Source organism: Protobothrops mucrosquamatus, unplaced genomic scaffold (assembly GCF_001527695.2).
Source record: "Protobothrops mucrosquamatus isolate PMUCROS unplaced genomic scaffold, P.Mucros_1.0 scaffold212, whole genome shotgun sequence".
Classification (NCBI taxonomy): Eukaryota; Metazoa; Chordata; class Lepidosauria; order Squamata; family Viperidae; genus Protobothrops; species Protobothrops mucrosquamatus.
The window spans coordinates 1,881,710-1,906,509 of record NW_015386566.1 but is presented as its reverse complement, the minus strand read 5'-3'; the positions used below and the strand labels follow the sequence as shown (position 1 = coordinate 1,906,509).

The 24,800-nt window shown below is 37.4% G+C and overlaps 1 protein-coding gene across 1 annotated transcript in view; it reads right to left on the bottom strand.

The window, feature by feature from the left end:
• Window positions 1–24,800, bottom strand: part of SPAG17 (sperm associated antigen 17) — a 118,082-nt gene that overhangs the window by 52,992 nt on the left and 40,290 nt on the right. Inside the window, exons 9-21 of the mRNA XM_029283757.1 lie at window positions 23,425–23,524; window positions 20,490–20,581; window positions 15,122–15,259; window positions 14,928–15,038; window positions 13,058–13,208; window positions 12,576–12,806; window positions 11,577–11,672; window positions 9,600–9,649; window positions 7,444–7,530; window positions 4,177–4,331; window positions 2,662–2,852; window positions 844–929; window positions 243–506 (exon numbers count right to left, since the gene is read on the bottom strand). Of these exons, the coding sequence (XP_029139590.1) occupies window positions 243–506; window positions 844–929; window positions 2,662–2,852; window positions 4,177–4,331; window positions 7,444–7,530; window positions 9,600–9,649; window positions 11,577–11,672; window positions 12,576–12,806; window positions 13,058–13,208; window positions 14,928–15,038; window positions 15,122–15,259; window positions 20,490–20,581; window positions 23,425–23,524 (1,752 nt within the window). The remainder of the gene's footprint in view (window positions 1–242; window positions 507–843; window positions 930–2,661; window positions 2,853–4,176; window positions 4,332–7,443; window positions 7,531–9,599; window positions 9,650–11,576; window positions 11,673–12,575; window positions 12,807–13,057; window positions 13,209–14,927; window positions 15,039–15,121; window positions 15,260–20,489; window positions 20,582–23,424; window positions 23,525–24,800) is intronic.

The following is a 24,800-nucleotide window of genomic DNA, read 5'->3' as shown; positions in this document are numbered from 1 at the left end:
AATCTAAATAAAGGTCTTCGCAGGCATACAATCTATTATGGGAAATTATAGGGATAACAAAGACCACCACACCAGAATATTGCTGGGGCACAACTACATTGATTGTGTAAGAAAATCCAGGCTTCAGACAAAACATTAGCTGGCGACTTCTTGAAAGGTGCAACCTATTACTGAACCTTGTAAGGGTGGACCCAATAACTAGAATTATTTCCAGTAATTTATACAATCCTTAATTGATTCACCTCATAGTCTTGCTCTGCAGGCACAGGAGGCACAGTTTGTTTACTCTGTTTCTGCAACTTGGCCTGATCTTCAGCCTCTGATGATTTGGATGTCTCTGCTTTATCCTTAGAACCCTTTTTCTTCGATGCTTTTCCTTCTTCAGGAATGGGTGGCTCTTTACCCTGGCCTTTCTTTTTCCCATCAGATTTTTCCTTCTTCTCTGCTTTTTTTAATTCTTTTAAGCGTTCTTCCTCCAACAGTCTCTCTTGCTCTTCTTTCCAGGCCTATAGAAAAAGGAAAGCTCAGAGTCAGACCTAACATGACAAGCAATTTGGGTTTTGCCCCAACAAATCAATCCATGATTGAAAGGCTTCTTTATTTTTCTCTTTAGAAAAATTGCTATTTTAGGCAATTGTTGCAAGCAACATGATTATTTGCTTGCATTACATTTCAACTATCAAGTGATTTAGACATTACTATAATATGCATTATTTAATACTGCATCACAGTAATATTACTATGATCACAACTGCTAATTTAATACATTAATCTAGATATATTCTTATATCTCAACTACATAAATAGAGGAATAAGTGGTATTCAGTAGTAATCAGTAGTTACCTTGAGAGATTCATCTCTGACAAATATATTTTTTTCCTTCTCAGGTACAGGTTCAGATGAAACCTCTACTTTACTTTTGGAAGAACCTTTGAAATTTGAGAAAGCATAAAGATTGTAACTATACCATATAATATGAGACTGTTGTATAAATGGTTCCTTGGGTAAGTGACAAATATTTTAAGCAAGCAAAAATCTGACTCTGTAGGAAGACGTTTTCAATGAAATCCAACAGTACAGTATGTTTCTCCTCAAAAAAGCACTTTCCACTGAAATAGAAATATGTACTTTTCCATTCTGGCCTAATAATTGGCTTCAGAAAAGCTACTCTCTCATAATCATTGGGAGAATTAAACAGATCTATCTCTTGTCATGCCTGAAAATTGCAAGTGCTTTTCAGGTAGGAAAAAGCATAGATGAGTTAAGTAGAAGTATATGGCTGACCTTGGCTGATCTCCCAAAACTAAGTAGGCCAAACCTGTTTAATACTTGGATGGGAGACCACCAAGAAATACCAGGATAGTAGAACAGATTAGGAAAAATCATCTCCAAAGTTAGCAATATTCATGTAAACAAAAAAGCAAGCAATACCTACCCTCCCTTGCTTTTATTTATTTATTTTGTTTGTTTTGTTTGTGAAATATTTATGTTGCCCATCTGAGCTTGCTGATGTTTTGTGTATATGTATTTTGCATGTTCTTGAGGATTGATGTTGAAGACAACAGTGCATTTCAGAAACTGGAAATTTTAATCTGTATTGGTTAGGTTTCTGGTTATGTAGCAATGGTGTTTTTGTTTGGCTAATAAACTATAAGTCAGGCTGGAATTTAAAAAAAAAAAAGAAGGCAATAGCAAACTACCTTAGGTCAAAGTCTACAAGATTATCATGAGCCGAGCTTGGTTTGAAGGATCTAAAGATGACATATTTTGTTTGGCAGCACCTGGCCAAACAACAGGTATAATAAAAGTGGATAGTGCGCTGTTGTAGAATTAATGTTTGCTACTTATATAGTTAAAGAGAGCAGCTCCTTTTCTTGCAGGGAGACAGTTAGCACACTGCCCATGCAATGTTCAGTAACATTTAAAGAAACTCCATAGCATAGAAATACTGGGATTGACCAAACAAGGATGTATTAGGGGTATTCAAACAATTTAGTCTCTTTTTGACCTACGTGCTAAGTAAAGAAAAAAGTATGAAAAAAGACTTCAGTCAAACTATCTGCAATGATGAGTCTATGTGTGTGTGTGAATGTATGTTTCATATTTTTTAAAAAAATGTTCCTTTTGCCAATATTTCTGCAAAATTAATTGGCCAATAACCCATTAACACAGACTGTCATGGTCCTTATTCCCATGGCCCTGGTGTAAAAATACAAAGGAGCAGCAGCTCATACTGAGTATCCTTTGTTTCCTATGCCAGAATATTCAAAACATTTTTAGTTTTGCTTCCACCGAATAATGAAGCTGTTTGGAGCTTTGCTCCACTACACAGCAGCCCATTTGGGACATTCAGATGAAACGTTCTGAGTGGGATGCCTGGTTCCAAACTGAAATATAACAGGTTGGTTATGTCACAGACACCACTAGATTGCATCTGTAGGAGAAGAACAGGTAGAGGTGGGGGGGGGCAAAGCTAGGCGAGTCATCAGCCTAAAGTTATTGTATTCCCACATCTACGTCCAACCCCTCTTGAATTCTGTTGACACTTATCTAGCGCCAATTTTTAGCACTGAATGTTAGTTGACTAGATTCTTTATTGTTTGAGCAATAAATCTCAATAACTCCAACATATGCGCCTGACAATACCATAAAAATACTTACTTTTCGCTTTCTTTGTAGCAGCCCCTTTTTTGCCAGAAGGTGGAGACTTGACCTCAGCAGGAGCTTTCTCCATTGCCTCTTTAGCTAATCTAAGTTCCTCCAGTTCCTTAGCCATTTTTTCTTCCTGGTATTTGGCTTCTTCTTTCACTATCCATTCATCAATGGAGGCAGCCACCAATTCCAGATAATTCCTGGAAAATGTATTACTGCTATCAGTCAGAACAATGACTAGAAAGGCTCTTCTCCTTGACCCTGACCAACGGAATTCCTTAGCAGACTGGGTCCGTAACAGGCCTCTTCTGCTGGCACAAGGGGGGCGGGCTAGTCCCAATCAGAGGAGGCAATTCCTCAGATACAACGGACCCATGCCAGCTTTAAAAATAATAACCAATACCTTGAATTTGATTTGGAAGCAAAATGATAATCAAAGCACCTTGCAGAACAGCAGTATTATATGTGCCAGCCTAGGCCCCCCAGAACTGTGTACGCTGCTGCATTCTGCATCAGCTATAGCCTCTAAATACTCTTCAAGGATAGCCCCATGTAGAACTTGTTGCAATAATGCAACCAAGAGATGGCTAGGCCATCAATGACCAGGCATAGGGCCTCATGATCCAGATAAGAGTGTAACCCATGAAGTTGCACAAAGGCCTAGTCATGACTATCACTGCTCTTTGAGCAGGAATCACAAATTCCAGAACAACTTCCAGGTTGTGCAGTGGGTCTGTCTGGGGTAGTGCAACCCCATTCACAACTAAAGATGATAAACAACTGGATCTGAGGTCCTTTGCACACAGCTACTCCATCTTGCCAAGGTTCAGATGAAGCCTGTTGTCCCCCAGATGCCTACAGCCTACAGCACTGAAAAAGGGCAGCTATAGCACCACTTGGATCAGGGGGATGGAAATGTACAGCCGTGTTACATCAGTATACTGATGATATCACATCCCATGATGTCAGATGATCTTGCCCAGTGGTTTCATGTAGATGTTAAAAAGGTCTCAAGAGAGTACCGAGCTTTGTGGCATCCCACAAGTGGTAGCCATGGGCTGGACCTCTTGCCCCTTTTTGACATCAGTTGGGACCAGCCTTTGAGAAAGGTGCTGAGTAATTCTGCACCACTCAGCTCCAAACCCTGCAGCCGACCCAAATGGATACCGTGGTCAATGGTACCTAAAACAGAGAGGTCAAGGACAGCAAGAATGAATGTACTACTGCCAACCCATTTTTACTGTTGTAATTATAATCTTTAAGATAATTACTATTTTTAAAAAAACTTTTGATAATTTTCCTTGTGTTATTCAAAATGTCTGGCACAAGTGTGAAATTTTTAAAAATATATTGTTACCTACTATATATTTAAAAATATATTGTACAGTATTAAACTGTACAAATAATTTACCAATAATGATGATGAAGTAGCACCAGTCATTCATTATCAATGAATTATTATTCATTGTTATAATTCACTCCTTTTCCACATGATAATAGGATACTATTTGAAATCCATTTTACCTGAACCCAACATCAGAATGCAATGAAATGTTCCAGAACTCCTGGAATTGACGATGTTGATTAATGGGATTATGAAGGACTATCAGCAAAGAGTTATCTTGAGTATGATAATAGGAATCAATGCACCTATAATTCTGAGTTGCATTATGAAGGACCTGTTAACAAGAGAAGAATTAATACAAATCCGTTCTAATTAAGAGACTATCTGTAGAGGTGATGCAGAAAAAAAGACAATGGGTACATTTATTTGTGCCAACTGATTTATAGGTAACTGATAAGATACCAATAATAGAAATTGTGAATTGTTTTACAATGTATAGTCAAAATATAAATGATTGTATAAAATAGAGAACAATATAAAAATAACATTCAATTTGAAAAAGTGAGGAAAAGAAAAATCTAAAGCAAGACATAATATTTAAAATAAGAAAAGTAAATGAGTAAAGATACAGTCATGTGAAAATGTAAGTTCATCCCATGTAAAGCTTTTTCTTTCTTAAGATATGTGAATATATCAATATTTTATCTTTATTCAAACAGTATAAAGATAAAGATGATGTGTCATGCTTCTGACAGATGAAACTCTTCAAAAGAACTTCGAGGCATTGTTTACCTTAAAGAATCTTTTATTCAAGGAATAAAGTATCGGCACTACATAGTTGAAACCAGAAATGAAATTCCCCTCCCTGGATACAAAGTAACAAAGTGCAATTCCCTCCTCCAATAAACAGTCATAAATCACATTCCCCAGTTAGCTTTCTCCCCAGCTCTCCAGCCCGCCAAAACACTATCAGCTCTGGGTCCAATGTCCTTGGGTTCCCATGACTAAGTTATGATTGTTATGACTAGCTGGATTCTCATCCCTATTCCCCCTCCCAGCAGCAACTAATTCTAAAAGCAATAGAGAAAACGGCTGCATTTCCATTTGTTTTCAAAGCAAGAACATCTGATGTTAGCAGCGTTGACATGATGTAAATGGATAAAATGAATTCTACAATCCCTTATTCAACAAACAATTAACAGATATGCCATTTCCTTCTGTGGAAAAAGTAAATACCCCATTGGCTCTAATACCCGGCATTGACCACTTTGATAGAAATGACCTCAAGGAAGCATTTCTTATAATTGTCTACCGTTCTCTGATACTGACTGAAAGGAATATTTTTCCTATTCCTCCATGCAGAATTTTTTCAGCTGTACAATATTTGTGGGATTTCTCGCATGTACAGCTTCATAGCATCTTATAGGGATTTAGAACCAGGCTCTGAGATAGCCATTCCAAAATACCAAATTCTTGTTTTAGCTATTTCTTTATTAGAATGTTTAGGTCATTGTTATACTGCAAGGTCCACTTTGGGCTGAACTTCAATGCTCTGACAGATGACTTCATATTAACTTCAAGGACTGTCTGATACAATGAAGAATTCATAGTGGATTTCATGGTGGCAAGCTGTCCAGGTCCTGATGCAGCAAAGCAGGCCCAAACCACAACATTTCCACCACCATGCTTTATGGTTGGTATCAGGGTCTTCTGGTGAAATGCTGCCCTTAGGTTTTGTCAAACTTATCTTCTGGTACTATAGCAAAATATCTTTGCCTTGTCTGTCCAGAGTACATTGTTACCTAAGTCCTGGTTTTTGCCTAAGTATTCATGAGCAAACTTGAGTCTCGCAGATGTTCTTTCTAGACAGCAAAGATTTTAGCCTGGCATACCTCTCACATAGATCTAATTTGGGCAGGTTCTTTCTAATAGTAGACTCATACACTTTTATATCAATAGTGGAGAGAGCTAGCTGTAGGTTATGTGATCAAACTCTGGGATTCCTAGAGACTTTTTTCAGTATATTACATTTTGCTCTGGGGTTGAACTTGCTGCGACAATCTGATCTGGGTAAATTGGCAGTTGCTTGAAATCTTCTCCACTTACAGATAATCTTCTAGATAGTAGAATGATTGATGTCCAATTGTTTGGTGATCTTTTCAAATCCCTCCCCAGACTAACATGCATTTCTATCTTTCTTTTTGAAAGCCTCTGAGAGCTCTTCCAATTTAGGCATGATGATATTACACCCTTCAATGACAAAGAGAAATGAAACTAAATGTCTGAAGTTTCAATAGGACAGGTATCTCCCAGATCCTCTCTAGCAGTGTTCTATTCATGTGCCCCTCCTCTGGTACACCTGATTCTAATTTTATATATTAGATAAATTTACAGCTTTTTCACATGTGAAATTTGCATTTATGTTTACTTAAATTACACAATATAATGTAAATGGTGCATATTGTCATTATTATATCTCCTTTATTTATCAAAATTATTGAAATGAAGATTAAATATCTGTACGTTGAAATATGTTTAAAAAGTCAAAAATTTCATTGGGGTATACTTTTTCACCTGGCTGTAAGGACAGCTGACATATAAATTTCAGGATCACCACTGAGAAGGCCCAATGGAGAGTAAGTACAACATGGTTATCTGCAATTTTCAACATAACACAGGTGGGCATATATGGATGGGTTATTTTAGTAATGGGCTGGTCTGTAATGGGAAAGATGACCTTATTAGTATGTTAAAAGCAAAAACTCGAAACTGATTCACTGGCAGTTTTTACATAACATGCAGACAGCAAAGTATCCCACTCAACATCCTGATTACCACTTCCTGTACTTGAATGTTCACATACAGCATTGAAACAGAATATAAAGTTACCAGTATGTGACTCATACTAAGCTATCATAGTACCTAAGCTATCAGGAAAGATAATATAGCAATCAAATCTTTGATGACCCTGAAGAATCTCGGAGAACTTGTACATTATGTACTAGTCCTTTCTAACAAAGTTCATATGTGTTCAAAACAGGCAAAGTCCTCAGTTCCATACAACACATGCAAATATATGTATGGTCCCAACTCTAATGCAATTAAACTATCTAGGAGGGCATTGCAGTCAATACTATTAAAAACTACTGAGAAATCAAACGGTGAGTGAAGTTGCACTTCATCTATTACTTCTGAAGAAAGCCATTTGTCAGGCTGACCATGGTTTATTTTGATCCATAATTTTGAAATACCCTAGAATAATAAATGACTTTTCCTAGACCTAGAATATCCATAGCTACACAGAGAACACTCTTTCGAGTAATTGTCCTCAGATTAATCTCAACCTTTGGTATAATATTGAAAATATAAACTTATTTTCTAGAAATGCATGTTAAGCAGGTGCTGTGCAAGAATGTTTTCTAAATGAGGCAACAAATTGAAATTACCTGGAAGAGGAGTTGTGGTTGAAAATGTTCAACAAAACTCCAGTCATTCAGACACCGCTGCTGGGTCTTTTGGATGGCTGAAATTACCTTATGAAAGAAAAGATAAAATTTGGCTCATTTAATAAATGTTGGGAAGGAGGTGAAAAATAATCCACAGAGGTTTATTTTCTAGCTTTAGAATCTAATTCATTTTAAATTGATCAGTGTAAAGCCTCTACATTTCTATACTATCATATACATCTAACATCTGTTGTAAGATGAGCAGCCAATAAATGATTGACTGATAAATAAATAAATCTGCATATTCAACACCTTCTTATTTTCTATAAAACGGCCCTTTTCTTCATTAACATATTAATATCTTCATTCTAGGTATGAAGTTGCCATTAAAAATAGAAGAAGAAATAGAAAATGTCACTGCCTTTTCTAAAAATGTTAGTACTCAGCCAATACTGTCTAGAAAGTACAATAGTGCTCTCTTCACTTCCAATATTTGTGGATTTATTTGGGATATACAGACAATTCTAAAAGTAATTTCTAAATCTATTTCAATAGAAGAACACATATATTCAAAAGTTTATATGGCCTTCATAAGTGGAAAGAAACTCTGAAAGTGAATTTCTTAAATTCAGCTTTAGAGACAGACTAATCTCAACAACAATTTGATGTTGTTTCTCCTGGTATTAGTCTTGCAATACACCATGCTTTGAAAAATGAATTATAACATTTACATGTATTTATGTGACATCTATTTTGCTTTTAATCATTAAAGCAATTTCAAAATAGTATGATTATATTAAATATATTTTAGGACTACCTACATCTTTCTTCCTCTCATTGTAATTCTCAATATGGAAGTTAAATGATTTTTATCAAAGATTCATTAAAAACCATACCCTCTTTGTAGAAAGCAAGTTATAATACAATTACATAACAAACTTAATGCACAGAGAGGTTGGAAGAATCTCTCAAGTATAATTAATATCTAATTTGAAATTCAGCCCATACTTGTTTTTTCCATTTTTTTCTTCACTAGGAATCTTTAGGATGATTCAAGTTAAAACCCATTACATTCTAGGTCATTTACTTCATGATGAAGCAATTCAGCCACTTAGTACCATTTTGTCATAATGCCCAAGGTGCTAAACTACATGCAAGCTGAAGGAAGAATATATATCATTTTCGATCAGCATAGCATTTTTAGGGGGTTATTGGTTTTATTAATGCGCATTCTTAAATTAGAACATGCTCTAAAAGTGCTCTTTTTCTTCTGTTTTCCTTTCTCCAGTCTAGTCATCCTAGTAATGGATTTATACCGGGGTTCAAATTCACAAATGACTACACAACACACTGGGCAATTTTGGACCATTCAGCCCAATTTATCTCATACTTACTATAGGGATAACATTAGAAGATTATGTTCAGGACAACCTCTCAGAGCTATTAATGCAGAAAATAATTGTAACAGTAATATTAGATCTCTATTTATGAAAGGAGAAAATGCTTAACCTATTTCCCTTCCTCCTTTACTACCGATGAAACAAATAGCCTCACTTAAAGAGCCAGCTCAGTTGTAAAAATGGCAACAGAGGAAAATGTTAGAAATTTTTAGACAACCATTTTTTCAATCTTCAAAGCAACATGAAATGCTTATTAGTTTAGGAAAAAAATGTGGAGATGATTGAAAAAAAAGGCCATTGAAGTTCTTTAAGTGGTCATCTGTGTATTCACAACTCCTTTTGAAAATAAATCCCTATTTTGTGAAAACCAGCAAATACGATGAGATGAAACGAAGATTATGGATGTTCTGTACTGATGTGTCAATCTCAGATATTAAGTATATAAAAATACATTTTCACTTTCTTTTCACTGCAAACAATAAAACTTTAAATATACAAACAATACAGAATAACAGATGGGAATATGAAATTTTTGATAACTGTCAACAGCATCATTTTTTCAGAACAGAACAATGAAATCAGAGGCTCCAGTTCTACTTATGCAGCTAGAATATAGCACACATATCTTTACAAGATCAAGTGTTTCAAGCTTCTTAAGAGATTCAACCTATTGTATATTTTTAAAATTAAAAACAAGGAATGCTCAGTTACTAGAACTTATTTATACATTCTGCTTCTTATTTCAGCATTTCTTACCTTATCTACAGAATTGTTCAGATCATTTTCATGAACATCAGCAATCAAATCTGTGGAATATATTTGAAGATATATACAAAATATTTAGAAATGTTAAATTCTGTTATCTGGTTCCCATTACATAAATGCTCAATGAACAGAATGGGTGCTATGCAATCTTCAAAAAATTATATTCATATATTCAAAGTTTTGTCTTTTCTTCTTCTCTTGGTATCTGCTTTTATATATTTATGCATGAAGACTTCAGGCCATAGCAACTATAATAACAGCCATGTCTTCTATGGCAGAATCACCTTCCTCAAGCTTCAGGCTTTTGAATATATGAAGACCGGAGCACAGTATCCCTGTATCACTGTTCTCAGATTTGTGAAGGCAAATTTAGACATCAACAGTCTATAGCTTCTTTCATGGAGATATTTATTCATGCATCCATCTCCTTTCATCTCTTGCTCATTTTAGAAGTTAGAATAGGGCTAGTTCAGGAATCAAATTCCATTAACCCAGAAATATTGTTCTCCAGCTCTAAATTATTTTATATACAATAAGCAATTCTTCATCTGCTAACTGTACAGTCCAGCAGAGAGATAATGAAAAATCAACTGATCTTTAAAAGAAGCATTCTTGCCAGTGCTTTGGAAAAGATAGAGATTCCTTCCATGTAAGACGACAAGAGCAATGCTAATTTTAGTGGTCATAATTTTTGAAGTAGAGGGAATGCCTAGCAGTTAATAAGAACATACAATGCTATGTTAGAGAATGGGCAATATTGAAAAAGGGGAAGCCAGAAAAGAATGGCTTCAATCTGAATTTCTAACTGTCCCAGACACAATTATTTACACTGGCAACAGAACTCATATAATGAACAAAAAGTAGAGTTAAAGTATACTAAATTCCATCTGTTTCTATTCAACCCATATCATATGTATCATAGCATATGTATACCTATGATAAGCTAATGGCCTCAGGGTGTGTTCTAAACTCAGAAAATGGAATAGGTTAGTAAAAATGCTAGGATGCTATGTTATGTAAGGTAAAAATACGGTGTATAAACAGCTACAGCTAAGAACAGTCAACAGATTGCTTATCCTTCCCAAACAAAACTCCAGCCACCTCATCCCATACAGATATTATGGCACTTGCAGTCAATGATGCAATGGGTTCTAAACACCTGAGCCCAGATAATTGTTGTACATCTTCTCTGCATCTCTGCAGCAATGTCACCAATAGTGGCTCTATCGTTTTGAACAAGCGGCCTTTCCTTTATAAGCAAATAATCCAGTGGTCCAAAACGTTTTAGGGTTGATGAGCATACACAGGATATTAAGGACAAACTATAGATTCTAGCTCATTCACAAAGTAGTTGCCATGGGAATGTAACAAGTCACAAATCACCAATTTACAAGAATGCCACAATTATCCCTACTTAATTTTGTCTTTTTCATGAGCAAAACAGACATGTTTACAAAGAACTGGGATGGAGCTACTGGGAACATTTTTTTTTAATCTTGTAGAGTCCAGAGTCATTTTTGTACATGGTTGGACATTTGCATTCTGTTTTGCAGCAGGCTTAGCTTCCTGTTTTTAATTAATGTAAAAAGTCAGAGAAAGTAGGAATCCTGGCATTTGCTAAGAGATGGGCTAATGAGGCATGCTGGCATCCCCACACACCATGCTAGAGACACTCTCTCTCTCTCTCTCTCTCTCTCTCACACACACACACACACACACACACACACACACACACACACAAAACACATACACATACACACAACTCCAAGGCTAGGCATAAAGCGTGCAGTAAAAAAGAATCTATGGTCAGAAACTCATGCAGCAGTAAAAGTCTTGGAAACAGTATTCCATGAATCAACAGATACCTCCTATTAGTGCTGCAAGTTTCCAATTTCCCAACACAGAGAGAATTCCAGAGGGAAAATGGAGAAGGAAAAGGAAAAGAACATATTTCCAAGGAACATATACCTGAGCTGAAAGATTTGGATTGTTTCTTGATACTTTCCTCCAGTGAAAAAGAGAAATGTTGTTGACTTTGAAATGTATTATGCTCAGAGCCTAGCTCTATGAAAAAGAAATACAAAAAAGACAATTAGGTAAATTCTAAATGCACATTCATACAAGAGTTCCCCTGCATTCCCAATTCAGATTTCAGCACTGAAAGTAGCAGTACAGAAAAGGTTCCCCTTAGAAACTGGAAACAATTTTGTTTGGGAAAAGTAGAGCCTCTTTCATATGTGGGTACTGCAGAGATCAGAATGGATGACCCTTAAAAAATATGAACATGATCTCAGACTTCATGTAAATTAACATTTATTCAATGTAAATTTTATTTTTTGATGTACCACTTAAGAACTATTATCAAGCTCTGATAATATGAACACATTTCTAATGCTATCCTATATGTGTCTACTCAGAAATAATTTCTACTCTTTTCAATATGCCCTATTGTAGCTCTCTCCCAAAAAGAATCTGATAATGATAAACACAGGAACAACAAGAATAGTAATTGATTAATTTTATTTTGCATTTCATTCAAAAAACTTAGAGAAACATACAAAGTTGTTCATCTGCTTTTATTCTCACAATTCTTATGTTGATGTTAATAACATCCAAAGGAGCTTCACAGCTGAATGGATATTTCAGCCAAAGTTTCCTGAACCATCCTAGATGCTGTTATTCTATGTTGTAAAAAAAAAAAAGCAACCAAAAACAAAAAACAGGAGGAGTCTGGTAACACCTTTTCTGTCTAACAAATTTCATTATAAGGGCAAACAACGAATGGAAACTAACTAAGAGAAGCAACCTAGAACTAAGGAGAAATTTCCTAACAGTGAGAGGAATGGAACCCAATGGAAGTTGTGGGTGCTCCATCACTGGAGGCTTTCAAAAAGAGACTGGACAACCATTTATCTGAAATGGTATAGGGTTTAATATATTTATAAAATACATCTAAACATTATTTACCTGAATTATTCAAATTAAGCTCTTTAGAAACCTTTTTGCCAAATAATTCTTGTCTCAGTTGTCTAGCAAACCTAGCAGGATTGTCCCATGGGATATAAGACACTTCATCATCACCACCAAGCATCTTGCCAGAGTCTTTGAGCTGCCCATACTTATCGACTTTTGTCAGCTTCAAACTTTCAAAAGTAAACACTCGAAAAGCTCGTTCTACTTCAGCCCAATTCATATGTTCTGCAAGAAAATTAAACCACAGAAAGAAAAATGTCCATTTAAATTGCCTGAATCCACTTTTTATTTTGTCAGAAATCTGATTATCATTCGTAGCTGATTCAAATTTATTCCAACCAATGCATTCCCAGAAGCAAAAAACAAAAAGTATCAGATAAAGGAGGAAATTATTCTAGTCCTTCCCATGTAGAAATTCGATATAACAAAGATTCGGACTACTTGAAAACAGTAAGCCAATAAAATAATATTATTACCATCAGTACAATAGTGCATAAGTTCATGAAGCCTGGCAAGGCGTTTGGTATTGTTTGCAGGTGATGGAAGAGGGAATTTAAGAAGTTCCATCAAAGGCAGCTTTTCCATCATTTCCTCTTCAATCTTTATTGGGTGTAAACCATCTTTTACCTTTAATGAAGAGAAACATGAAACTTCACTGATTGTGCTATTGAAAGGAGGAACTTTTCATATTTGGGGAACATAAAAAGTGCTTTTTGCTTTTTTTCTCTATCTCTTCGGGGCATTGGAATGACACTACTGCTTCTAGGGGAGAGGATTGGTGCTGCAGAAATATGGCAACACAGATGCATTATGCCTAGCAAAACCTTCACATACTCATTTTGCTTCTTACTTTTTTGAAAAGCAAGACCAGATTTAAGTGTGGTGTCCTAAAGTATACAATTTTAAAAACATATATTTTGGAAAATGAAAATGTAAAAACCTGATCTCTAGATCTACATATTTTAATAACACAGGGTTAATATGAATTAGATATGCTGGTGATAGCTTTTTCACTTGTGATATTATTATGATATCACTGTAGGAATGTTGATTGATTGTCATATAACATTTTGTGTCATTTTGTAAGTCCTATTGTAAGTCTATTGATATTTCATAAGCAAAGGTTTTAGAAATAAACAATAACATTGCAATGATTTTTTGATCTCTCAGCAGCTTTTGACCCCATCAACCATGGTATCCTTCAGAGATGACTGTATAGTAAAAACTAATACAAACTAAACTTAGAGAAAAAGAAGAGAAAGAATTAAAAGTGCAGGAAAAAAGATAAAAGAAATATATATAAAGAAATGACTCCCAACCTTCATGACAAGTAGACAAATTTAGTAACTTTTCACCTCCTATAAGGTTACAGATATCTCTTCATCCCATATCCCATCCCTTATGAATAAGTAAATCTATAAAACATCAACATTTGAATCCTGGTGTCAGCAAAAAGTCCATAAAGGTTGCCAGAACTTTAAAAAAAAGTCTTATTTTAATCTTGAACAAATAAACCAACTTTTTATTTCTTCGTTTTATGTTTAACATTATTAATCTTTAATTCAATCAGATATTATCATAGGATTTAATTTCTCTTCAATTCTTCTTTATCCCATTGCACAGACTTTTTCAAGGCTTTAACAAGCCTCTTTTGTGGATCCATTCTCTTAGCTTATCATTTGTTTTTCCTATTTAATTTTTAAACTTCCAAACAGTTTCTTTTGCATATCCAGTAAAGAGTCCTTTTTCAAATCATTCTCTTGCCTGTCATTTGTAGTTCCAGCTTCTTATCTGCAAATTATTCCTGTTTTTGTGCTTTTGCCTTTTTCTCTGCCATCTCCTGCTGCCCTGCTGCTGAGACTGGTAGCAACAAATCCCCCTCCTGTTTAAAACCAGGTCATCATTTACTGTTAGTATCAATTAACATTTCTGCTAAAATATTGTGTCTTGAATCTGGATCTTTAAAAAGTATACTTAAGTTTTACACTTAAAAATATTTATACACTGAGAGGTATCTTTTTTCTTATTTTTTTCTTGGTTGACCTTCATGATTTTTAGCTTTTGTCTTGATTTTCAAGATAAAGTAGAAAAACAAAATAAAATAGTGCTCTTAAAAAGCAGCTTATGAGACATTTTAGCATTTTACATTGGGGAATCTAACCACATTGTATAATTTTATTATTAGATTTATATGAGGACAGATTTTGCCTTTGAAGAGAACTGAAGGTACTTACAATTTATGCACTCCTTTGGAATTTGGCAAATTTATAATGAAGTATTCTTCTTTTCTTTTCTCTATTTTTATATTATTGATGGGAAAAAGGCTAAACAAATGTTATATTATACCTTTACGCTGTGTAGTTTCCGAGACAAATTATCATGATAGTTTAGTATTAGAGGCCCTCTGGGAGCCGTAACTTTTTCATCATTTTCAGGATAAAAGGAATTATACAGCTCCTGTCAAAGGAAAGGAAGCATGCATTTATAAACTTATTTATAATTTTTATAAAAGTATTAAATCAGCATTAGACAATACAAACCATTTTTTCATTTTCAGAAAGGGCAAGTGAAGGTAGAATCGAAACAATATGACTGGCAATGGTATGATCCAACCCATCTTCACGTGGCTGTGGAATCACTAGGCTTGGTGGTGTAAGATTTTCTTCTGATGCAACAACCTAGCACAAATAAATATTTTATTTCATTATTCCAATGCTCCGAGAGAAAAACATGTTGAAAGAGTGATTAAAGATATTACAGTAACAGAACCTGTAGCATCAATATTGACTTGTCCCAGTCCATACACCCAGACACCAATGGGGTTTATAATGCAAGCCTCTATTGTCATTCACCATGTCCCACTTGTAGAGTAGGTTGCCAGCAGACAACTTTCAGCAAAGTCCAACTGAATCAGAATCCAGGGAGGCAAGGCACAAAGTCAGAAGGCAAAGCATGAAGTTCAAAGTCAAGGTACAACGTCCAAAGTCCAGAGTCAAAACATTGGTTCAGTAGGTCCCAAAACATATCATGCATGAAATGCAGGAACACTTCTGATGTGTTGGTAAGGCCAAAAGACATGATGGAATATTCAAAGTGGCCATACTGAATCCTGAACACAATTTTCCTTTCATTTCCTTCCTGTATGTACATCAAGTTGTACATTCCTCTCAGGTCCAGTTTTGTGAATATTGTGCTTGCCTCTATCCCTACTTCACATTCTTGTCAATGAGATCCTGAAGAGCCATTAGCTCCAGCTCTGATGACTAAATCCGTTCCACTGGCAGTTTTGCATCGGGGACCAAATCAATGGGGCAGTCATAGGAATGGTGGGGTGGCAGTTGCTCCACTTTCTTTTCTCCAAAGTCAGTGGCATACTTTGTGATTTTGGAGGGAGGTCTAAGGGGTTTCCAAGGAACTTCTCCACTGCACAAACATGGAATCTATGGGGGTGACACTTGGGACTTTTAAAATTAATCACCCTAGCTGACCAGACAATACACGGATTATGGGCTTGGAGCCATTCCAGGCTGAACATCAGTGGGAAGTAAGAAGCAACCACCATTTAAAACTCCAGCCACCCCACATGGTTACCAATATGCAGGTGGATTGGTGCAGTTGCTGCTGCTATGGGTCCTGAACAGAGCTACTGACCATCAATCATTTCCACAAACAAAGGCAGAGCCATCTCGTGTTGCGAGATGTCCCATTTTGCTGCAAAGGTCACCTCCAGGTGCAGTGCATACAAATTCCTCTCTCCCTGGAATGGTCAGAATGACCAACACCACCAAGTGCCACACCATAGTAATTTGGGGTTGCTGAGCCAAACCTGCCATTAAGGACACCCAACCTATTGATTCCTCTAGGCCAGGTGTCTGACATTTCCCGCCTTGGTGGGACCTTTTCAGACTGCATGAGGCAATGGTTGAGCACACACACAACCCACTTGTGTATCTCCTCTCGCACCATCACAGGGCCTGAAGACCCCACTTCTTGCTTTCTTGCTTTTCTTTGTTGTGTTGTGTCGACCATCAATTTAGAGCCACAGATGCATCAGTTCCTAAAGAGTGTTGGGACAATCCGTCCTGGCAACTCATCTAGTAATTCCGAGGACAGCCTCGGATCGATGAGGGCCTCCTCATTCCATTTTAAGTCCTGGTTTAATAGGCAAAAGTAACTGATATCAGCCACCAGGCATTGCCTTGTTTCAGCTCCTGCAATTGTCTATTAGTATTTGGGCCTTTAGAGGTTCCTCAAACATACTTTTCAGTTGTACACAGAAGACTGCAAAATTATCCAGGAGCAGGCTGGGTTGCATAAGAAGCAGAGTAACCCACTTGGATACCAGCCCCACTAACAGGTTGATAATACATCTCACCTTGTCCTGGTCTGTCTGAATGTCCTCTGGCCACAAGTTAATAAACTGGCACTGCCCGAAAAACACCAGGAATTGCACAAGCATGCCATCGAACCTATCTGACACAGAGACTGAGCATTTGCACCATGGCTGTGACAATCTGGAAGCTTGCATGTGGGCCAGTTGCGATGATAAAAAAAACTACTTGTTGAACCAGCTGGGCATGATCAGTGAGGAGCTACTTCATATTGGCTGGGTACAGGGTACTGTCTCCTGGAGAATATCTTGGGTCAGAGACAAACTGTCCTTTTCCAGTCCATACAAACACATACCAATGGGGCTTAATGTGTTTATTGAACACCACAAACCCCTATTGTTGTTCCCCAGGTTCCACTTGTAGAGTACCTTTCAGCAGACAGCTCTCCGAAAAGTCCAACTGAATCAGAGTCCACAGAGACAAGACATGAAGTCAGAAGATAAAGCATAAAGTCCAAAGTCAATGCACAAAGTCCGAAGTCCAGAGTCAATGCACAAAGTCAGGAGTCAAGGCACGAAGTCTGAAGTCAAGGTACAAGGCAGGAGACAAGGCACAAAATCCGAAATCAAGACATGAAGTCCAAAGTCCAGAGTCAAGGTACAAAGTCTGAAGTCAGGAATCCAAGGAGTCACAGTGAACATGCATGGCAGCATGTGAAAGGTTGTCTCCAACAAACCTCAACCCCAAACTTCAAGCTAAATAGGCACCTGCCAGTGCACTTCTTTAGGAAGGGCAAGGTTGCTTCTTTGCAAGTAACCTCACCGACCACTGTTGTGCTTCTCTCTGCTCTGCTCTACTTGCAGCAGGGGAAGCAATTCATCCTCATCTCCACTGACCAGCTGCAGCTGTGTCACTCTCTGGCCGCACCTCCAGCCAGTATCCATACTTCCTGGCTGCAGTTGCATGTCTCCTCCTACAGCCAGCCGCTTGTCCGGTTGCTAGTTTGCATACTCTTCCGACATTCCTGGCATTTCCTGGCATGTTATTGTTATGGGCAATAAAGTCATCTGACTAATTCACCACCACCCTAGGACCCCCAAGCCTGTTGGCAGAACTATGTTTTAAGGCAGTGTTTTTCAACCTTTTCACAGATTGTACAACTTTTAGGACATGACAATATTTGAGTACCACCAGTGCTTAGCAAGGTGTCAAAAACTTGATGACTAAAAAGAAAGGAAAAAGTACTGATTTTAATTTCTTTGGTGGTGTTTCCTTTGCTGAATCATTTTCCCTTTGCACTGACAAATTTATCTATGTTTATTAATATGCACCACTACCTTAGTGGTCAGGTGGCTGGTCGGCCCTTTTTCCTCTCTCCCTCTCCTCTCTCTTTCTTTCATTGCCTGCTGGGCAATGAAATTCAACAGCCTCTGCTCATTCGTGGATCTCTCTGCTTGTCTCACAGAAGCCTCCTCTTCTCTCTCTCTCTTTCTTTGTCCCCTTCTCTTTCCCTGTCTTTTTTTCTCCCTCTCCCACCAAAACCTCCTTTTATATCCTCTCCTCTCTTCCCCTCCTCCTCCTTTTATATCCTCTTTTTCCCCCTTCTCCTTTTATATCCTCTCCTCTCTCCCCTCTTCCTTTTATATCCTCTCCTCTCTCCCCCTCCTTTTATACCCTCTCCTCTCCCCCTCCTCCTCCTCTTTTTCTCTTCCAGGTGCGCCACTCTCTGGGGCTCAGGGAAAGCTCCAGCATCAGTCGCTATCCCAGTCTCACTCTCCATGCAGTCACCCACTCCCTGGCTGGCCACTGCACATAGCGTTGATCAGCTGAAGCTGCACACACTGATTCTCTCACCCCAAGGCCTGTCTGCTACTCCCGGTGGTAGCAGAGGCTACCAGAAGCACTGATCAACTGGATCTGTGCACGACGATCCAGGGCCCTTAGCAGAGCCCCAGCAACACCGCAGCTCCATCTGACTCTCCCCCAGACCTGTGTGGCACTGCCACCACTTGAGCTCATCAGCACTGTCACTGCTTTCAGCTCATCCCCCCCCGCTACACTTGTCTAGGTTGCGTACCCCCTGCCAGGTGCCGAAGTATCACTAGAGGTACACATAACACCAGTCTGTCTCACCTTGGGGAAAATGTTTCGCTGAGCAGGTGCCACATCAGAAAAGGCCTATCTTCTGGGTCCTTAGTCGATAGAACCCACAGCATACCTCTTCTGCTGAATTTAATGGGATGTGTAGATGTATTTGGATGGAGGTGGTCCTTCAAATAACCCAGTCCTATGCCTGCTTTAAAGGTCAAAATCAGCACCCTGAATTGCACCCAGAAGCAAAGTGGTAACCAATGCAACCTATGCAGCAGAGATGTCCCATGTGCTATCTTAGAGGTACATATAACTGTCCGCACCACTGCATTTTGCACTAGGTGAAACTTCTAAATACTCTTCAAAGGCAGCCCCATGTAAAATGTCTGGTCTGGGAACAAAAGCAACTGGCACACAACAGAAGATTTAGCATCCATTTAGTTCTATCTCTGCAATACTAATATCAAGTCAATTAAAACCTATTACACCCTATGACAGAAATGTAATCTAGTAGTTATTAGGAGAAAGTCTTCTGAGTATTTCCTGAATGGCGGTGAGGTTTATCAAAAGGATTACTATATATGTAGTTGAGAAGTGCTTAATGTTGCTTAAGACAGATTCATGATCCATTACCCAGTGGATCATAAATCCAGTGGATTGAAAACTTGGTTATTTAAACTCTAGATGTAGATTATGCATGAATAATTACAATGAACTATTGTTATTTTTATTTGGGCTATTATATGATAAAATATTATAAGGCTGAGAAATCCTTATACATGCAATGTAATTTATCCAGTTTTATTGCATTGTTTTTTCTCTATATATCTTCTTTGTTTCATTTGTTGTCATTGCGGTTTTTCCTCTCTTTTTATAAAACCCAAGTTCAGTAACAGAGAACACTTTGTATCACAGTAATTAGCACATATAGACAACTTGCAATCCATAGGCTGCATGAAGGTGAACAGCTCCCAGAGTACACCCCAAAATTTCATGGTGGACATTCAACACTTTTTTGTCACATCCTGACAACACTTTTTCTTGTTTTATTTTCCCACTAAAAATGCATCCTTTCCCAAAAGGGCAAGAAAATTTGACTGCAATCCCTGATGATTTTTCCAAGAATCATGAAACATATCCCATCCCTTCAAAGGCCAAAACATGATAATGTGCCGTTCCTGACAGAAAAAAAATGTCTGATGCACCACTACACCAAAAACTCTTAACTGTGGCTTGATATTCCAGCATTTAGCAAAACTGGAAAAGGGAGTCAACAGATCCAGCAATCTTGCTCCCAAACCAGGTAAAAATGAGAAACCTCCATTCTCCTTAGCTATTTGGCTTATCTATCCACACTTCAGTAATGCAAAATTATTCCCCCTTCCACTAGCAGAGACCTTTAATTAAAGATCCTATATGTCCTTTAGCTGCAAGTATATTTTAATAATCATAATTTCTGAATGAATTATAGCCTATGTTTGCTTACCTGTTGCAACATACACTCCAGTAATAAGGCAACAGAAACCACCTCATCAGGGACACAACTCAGGAGATCATTGTAGTACCTCATGTCTACATCTGTAATAATAAAACTATTTTTAATAAAAATAAAATTTAAAAATGTGTTTAAAACATTTAGGTATATAGAGCTACCAATAAATGCACTCTGAATGTATTACACACCTGTGAATATTCATGCTTCTCAAAATAAGAAGGTGATTCCCTTTGCAATGGGCCCTTTCTTTTGAGGCCAAAGAAGGCAAACTCTGTTTGAGTAACTGAAAGGTTTTGCTCTCAATCTACAGACAATAATTCTTTAAACAACTGTATTAACTTAAACAACCTTAACAAAAGGAAGAAAACCTTCCTGAAGGTGGGCAAGGCATCAAATCAAGACTTTTGATTCACAATGGTGAGCCTTATGATGGAAAGCCAGCAGTACAAACTCTTGAAAGATTATGATATGCTTGGTCTGTAATTACCTGAACCCTCTTTGGGGAAGACGTTCTTAAAATATAAAGATAAGTTGGTCTATTGACTCAATTTCCCTACATGAGCTCCCCTGTTTCTTCAAGTCATGCTGCCTCTTGTTTTTTTCTAAGAGGATGAAACTGACAAGCAATACTAGCAAATATTCAGAAAACTTCCAATCCATTCAATATTAATCATTGCTGCAATGAAAACGTACTTTACTGAAACCATCATATTCATGCCCTATTATCAAAGTGATAAAAGACTTGTAACAATCTGCAAAAAGCATAGGGAATGGCACTGTTGGACAGGAAGAAGAACTGCTGTCATAGCAATGGCCAGGATTTGAGCAGTTCCAAGAAACTAGAGAAAACATCTCAGACAGGCTCCTCCCTAAGTCATACAAAAATAAAGTGAGGGAGGCAGAAACTACATTCAAACTTGCAAGATTCTGTTAGAATAAAAGCAGTATGGACCTATATTGCATTGGTTTCATGCTTTGGTCTATCTCAGTGGTTCTCAACCTGTGGGTCGGGACCCCATTTGGGGTCGATCGACCATTTCATGGGGGCCGCCAAGCAAGGTTGTCCGCCATTTTTTTTGCCCACCATTTTTTTTGTCCGCCATTTTTTCCCCCCTTTTCCGGCGGGTGCCTTACTCCCTTGGGCTGGGCCAGCTGGTGGTCGGCCTGCTCCGTCTCTGCCGCTTGCCAGCTACGCCTTGGCCGGCGCAGGGGGCGGAGCCACGCATTCGCGGCGCTCCCGGGCAGGGAAAGTCCTCGACTTACGACCGGTTGGGTAGTCCTTGACTTACGACCAGTTTAGTCCTCGACTTACGACCGGTTTAGTCCTCGACTTACGACCGGTTTAGTCCTCGACTTACGACTGGTTGGGGTCGCGGCATTAAAAAGGTTGAGAACCACTGGTCTATCTTATTGGGCTGACACTATTTAACTAATGAGTTACCCAGAATCACTTCTCATGAGATGGACAGCTATATACATTTGATTAATAATCAAATAAATAAATATGACAGAAATTGTGGGTGTCAGTTGTGATTAATTTGCAGGAAATCTTGTGAACAAAATAATTCATATTTATTCCAGCTTTAATGCCATAACTTATCAAAATCAGTGCCTATCTCTTCAACTTTTTTTTTTAATCTATAAGGTTCTTGAAGAGCTGAGAGACACCATGTTTTCTTAATCCCTCCTATCCAAATTGTCAGAATTGGACTGAATTACCAAAGCAGCATTAGTGTCACTGAGGAATGATTAAGTTTCAGCAACTTTGTAAAAGATCCTGCTTTTTCCAAAAGTACACATGAAATTTATCTTAAATATTTATATATACTACTATTTTCAAAATCTGAGGGCTGTTCATTAATCGAACAACAAGAAAACAATCCCTAATATGGCACTTCAGTTTTTTTTTCATACAGAGACCTCTAAAGTGCCAAATTCATTATGAGAATTATTAAGCTCAACTGGGCATTTTAAATTCAATCATTACATCTTAAATTCAATGAGTGCCACAGTTGCTGTTATCTGCCCATGCTTATCTTATTGTTAGGGATTGTTTTCTCATTGTCTGATTATGAACAACCCTCACATTTTTAACTTTTAATTTTTTTAACTTTAACTTCCTAACTGCAGGGCCAATTTGGTGTAATAGTTAATAGTGCTGGACTAGAAGTAGGGAGACTCAGACTCCCCAACCAGAAAAGCCAACAGTTACTTTCTCTCAGAGTTAGACTGGGAAATAAAAAAAAATTCTACCAGGTACTAGCAAAGCATTTTAAAAAATATTGCCAAAAACCTTGAATGGACCTGGTCCCACCTTTCCATGTAGTCATTAGGAGTCAAGACTGATTTACAGGACCATAACAACAATCTTATTATAAGCAATGGGTTCTCACTGTGCCTGGAAATACAGTATACAGTATCTGACAACACACTTAAGCAATTTGGCAAACTAGTTTGCAGGCTGCGTGTTCTAATCACTTGCAGAAGGACTTGGTAGCCCCTCACAGAGCTCTAGGAGTATGGGTTTGCCACTTAAAAACCATTTTGTAGTTAAGTATGAAATATGAGCAGTCAGTACCTATTGAAAAACAGGTATTACATTCTTTGAGGGATTCTGGTTTGTCTTATCTACCTTCTGGAGTATGTCAGTAATCTTCATAAAGTTTACTTTATGCTTATAAAACTAGAGAAAATACTTTCAGCAATTAATGATCAGTGACAAGAGGGACAGAAAATTCTGAGGTTCTGTCATGTTAATATAACTTACATAACTGTATAGGGAGCCCAGGAATGAAAAGACTATCAGAAATATCCCCATGGCTATCACAAAGGTTTGCACAATGTTATACTGAATACTTTCCCAGGTCAGTGAAAAGGAATTGTTCTTGTAATTTTTGCACAATAACGCACGTTATTTTAAACATACCTGCAGTTAAAACTGGGAGTGCCACAGGCTCATCTACAGCCTGTTTTTTTTTTGTAGGAGTAACTGGAGTAACTGGAGTAACTGGAACAGTAGTATGTACCTAGTGAAATAAAACATAAATTAAAACAAAATAACCAATGTTTATGCTTTAAACTTATTACAGCCAAAATAAATAAATAAAATTATGCGGGCAAGCCCCCTAGTGTTCCTTTGGGCAGACTGAGGAATGTAACTGAATTTAAGATGTGATTAAAGTTTCTTTGAAAGAATGCATGTTATCGGCTTCCTTCAAAAGAAGCAACCGGGCAATTGCTCCTGCAGAGGCCATATCTTGATTCAACTATAATTAACACTCTTCAGGGTTCAAAACTGGGCAAGGTTATCTCTAGCAAATGACTTTTATCTGGACTAGGAGGGAAGAAATACGCCCCTTATATTCCTATTAGACCTCTTAATATTATGTGACTATATTGACCATGGTTTTCTCCTGGATCACCAGTGACAGCTGGAAGTGGGATTACTGTTTTATAATAGTTCAGCTTCTTCGTAACAGAGCAGCTCTAGACAATAATTATTGGCCAGGGAAGTGATTCTGTCCATGGTCATACTATGGCTATTGCTATGCCTCACTTTTCTCCTTCCTGTTATTCAACATCTAGGTAAAACTGTTGGGAGAAGCAATCAATCAGTTCAGGATGATGTATCATCAATATACTTGGGATTCATTGCTCAGTCAGTGTCCCAGCCTTAGAAATGAGAGAAGCAGGAACCCAAAGCAGACCTTCTTGGGATGACTGTATGACAGTGGAAAAGCTTGCTCCCAATGCAGATTCTCTTCACACAGCTGAGCTTCAGAAAGGTATTATAATCAGGATTTTGCCCCCAGATATTTGAGGTCTAGTAGTTGAACTTGGGCTAACTTTTTTTGTTGGTTTTAATAGCCTATCCAATTCCTTTATTTAATATAAATTATTTTTAAAGTAATTTTTAGTTGAATGTTTCTCATGGGGATTAATGGCATTGTTTTTATTTCTTTATCTGTTTTCTGTACATTACCTATCATTTTGGGATATGGTGCTGTATTAATTTTATAATAATAAAATAGATAAATATCCTGCCAGTCTAGCAGGTTGTTAGTAATACCCAGTAAATTGAAGAAGCAATTCAATAGTAATTACTCCATTACTAGATTCAGCTCTGAACTATGATATCAGTGTTAACAATATCCAAATGATGAGATTTTAAGCAAAATGGGTTTCCAAAACAGATTTTACATAGAATATTATAATATTTTTGGCTATTTACCACAAACCTCTAATTTACTCTTCTTTTCTACCATTGGTACATTAATAAATCTAGTCGATTCCAAGTAGTGC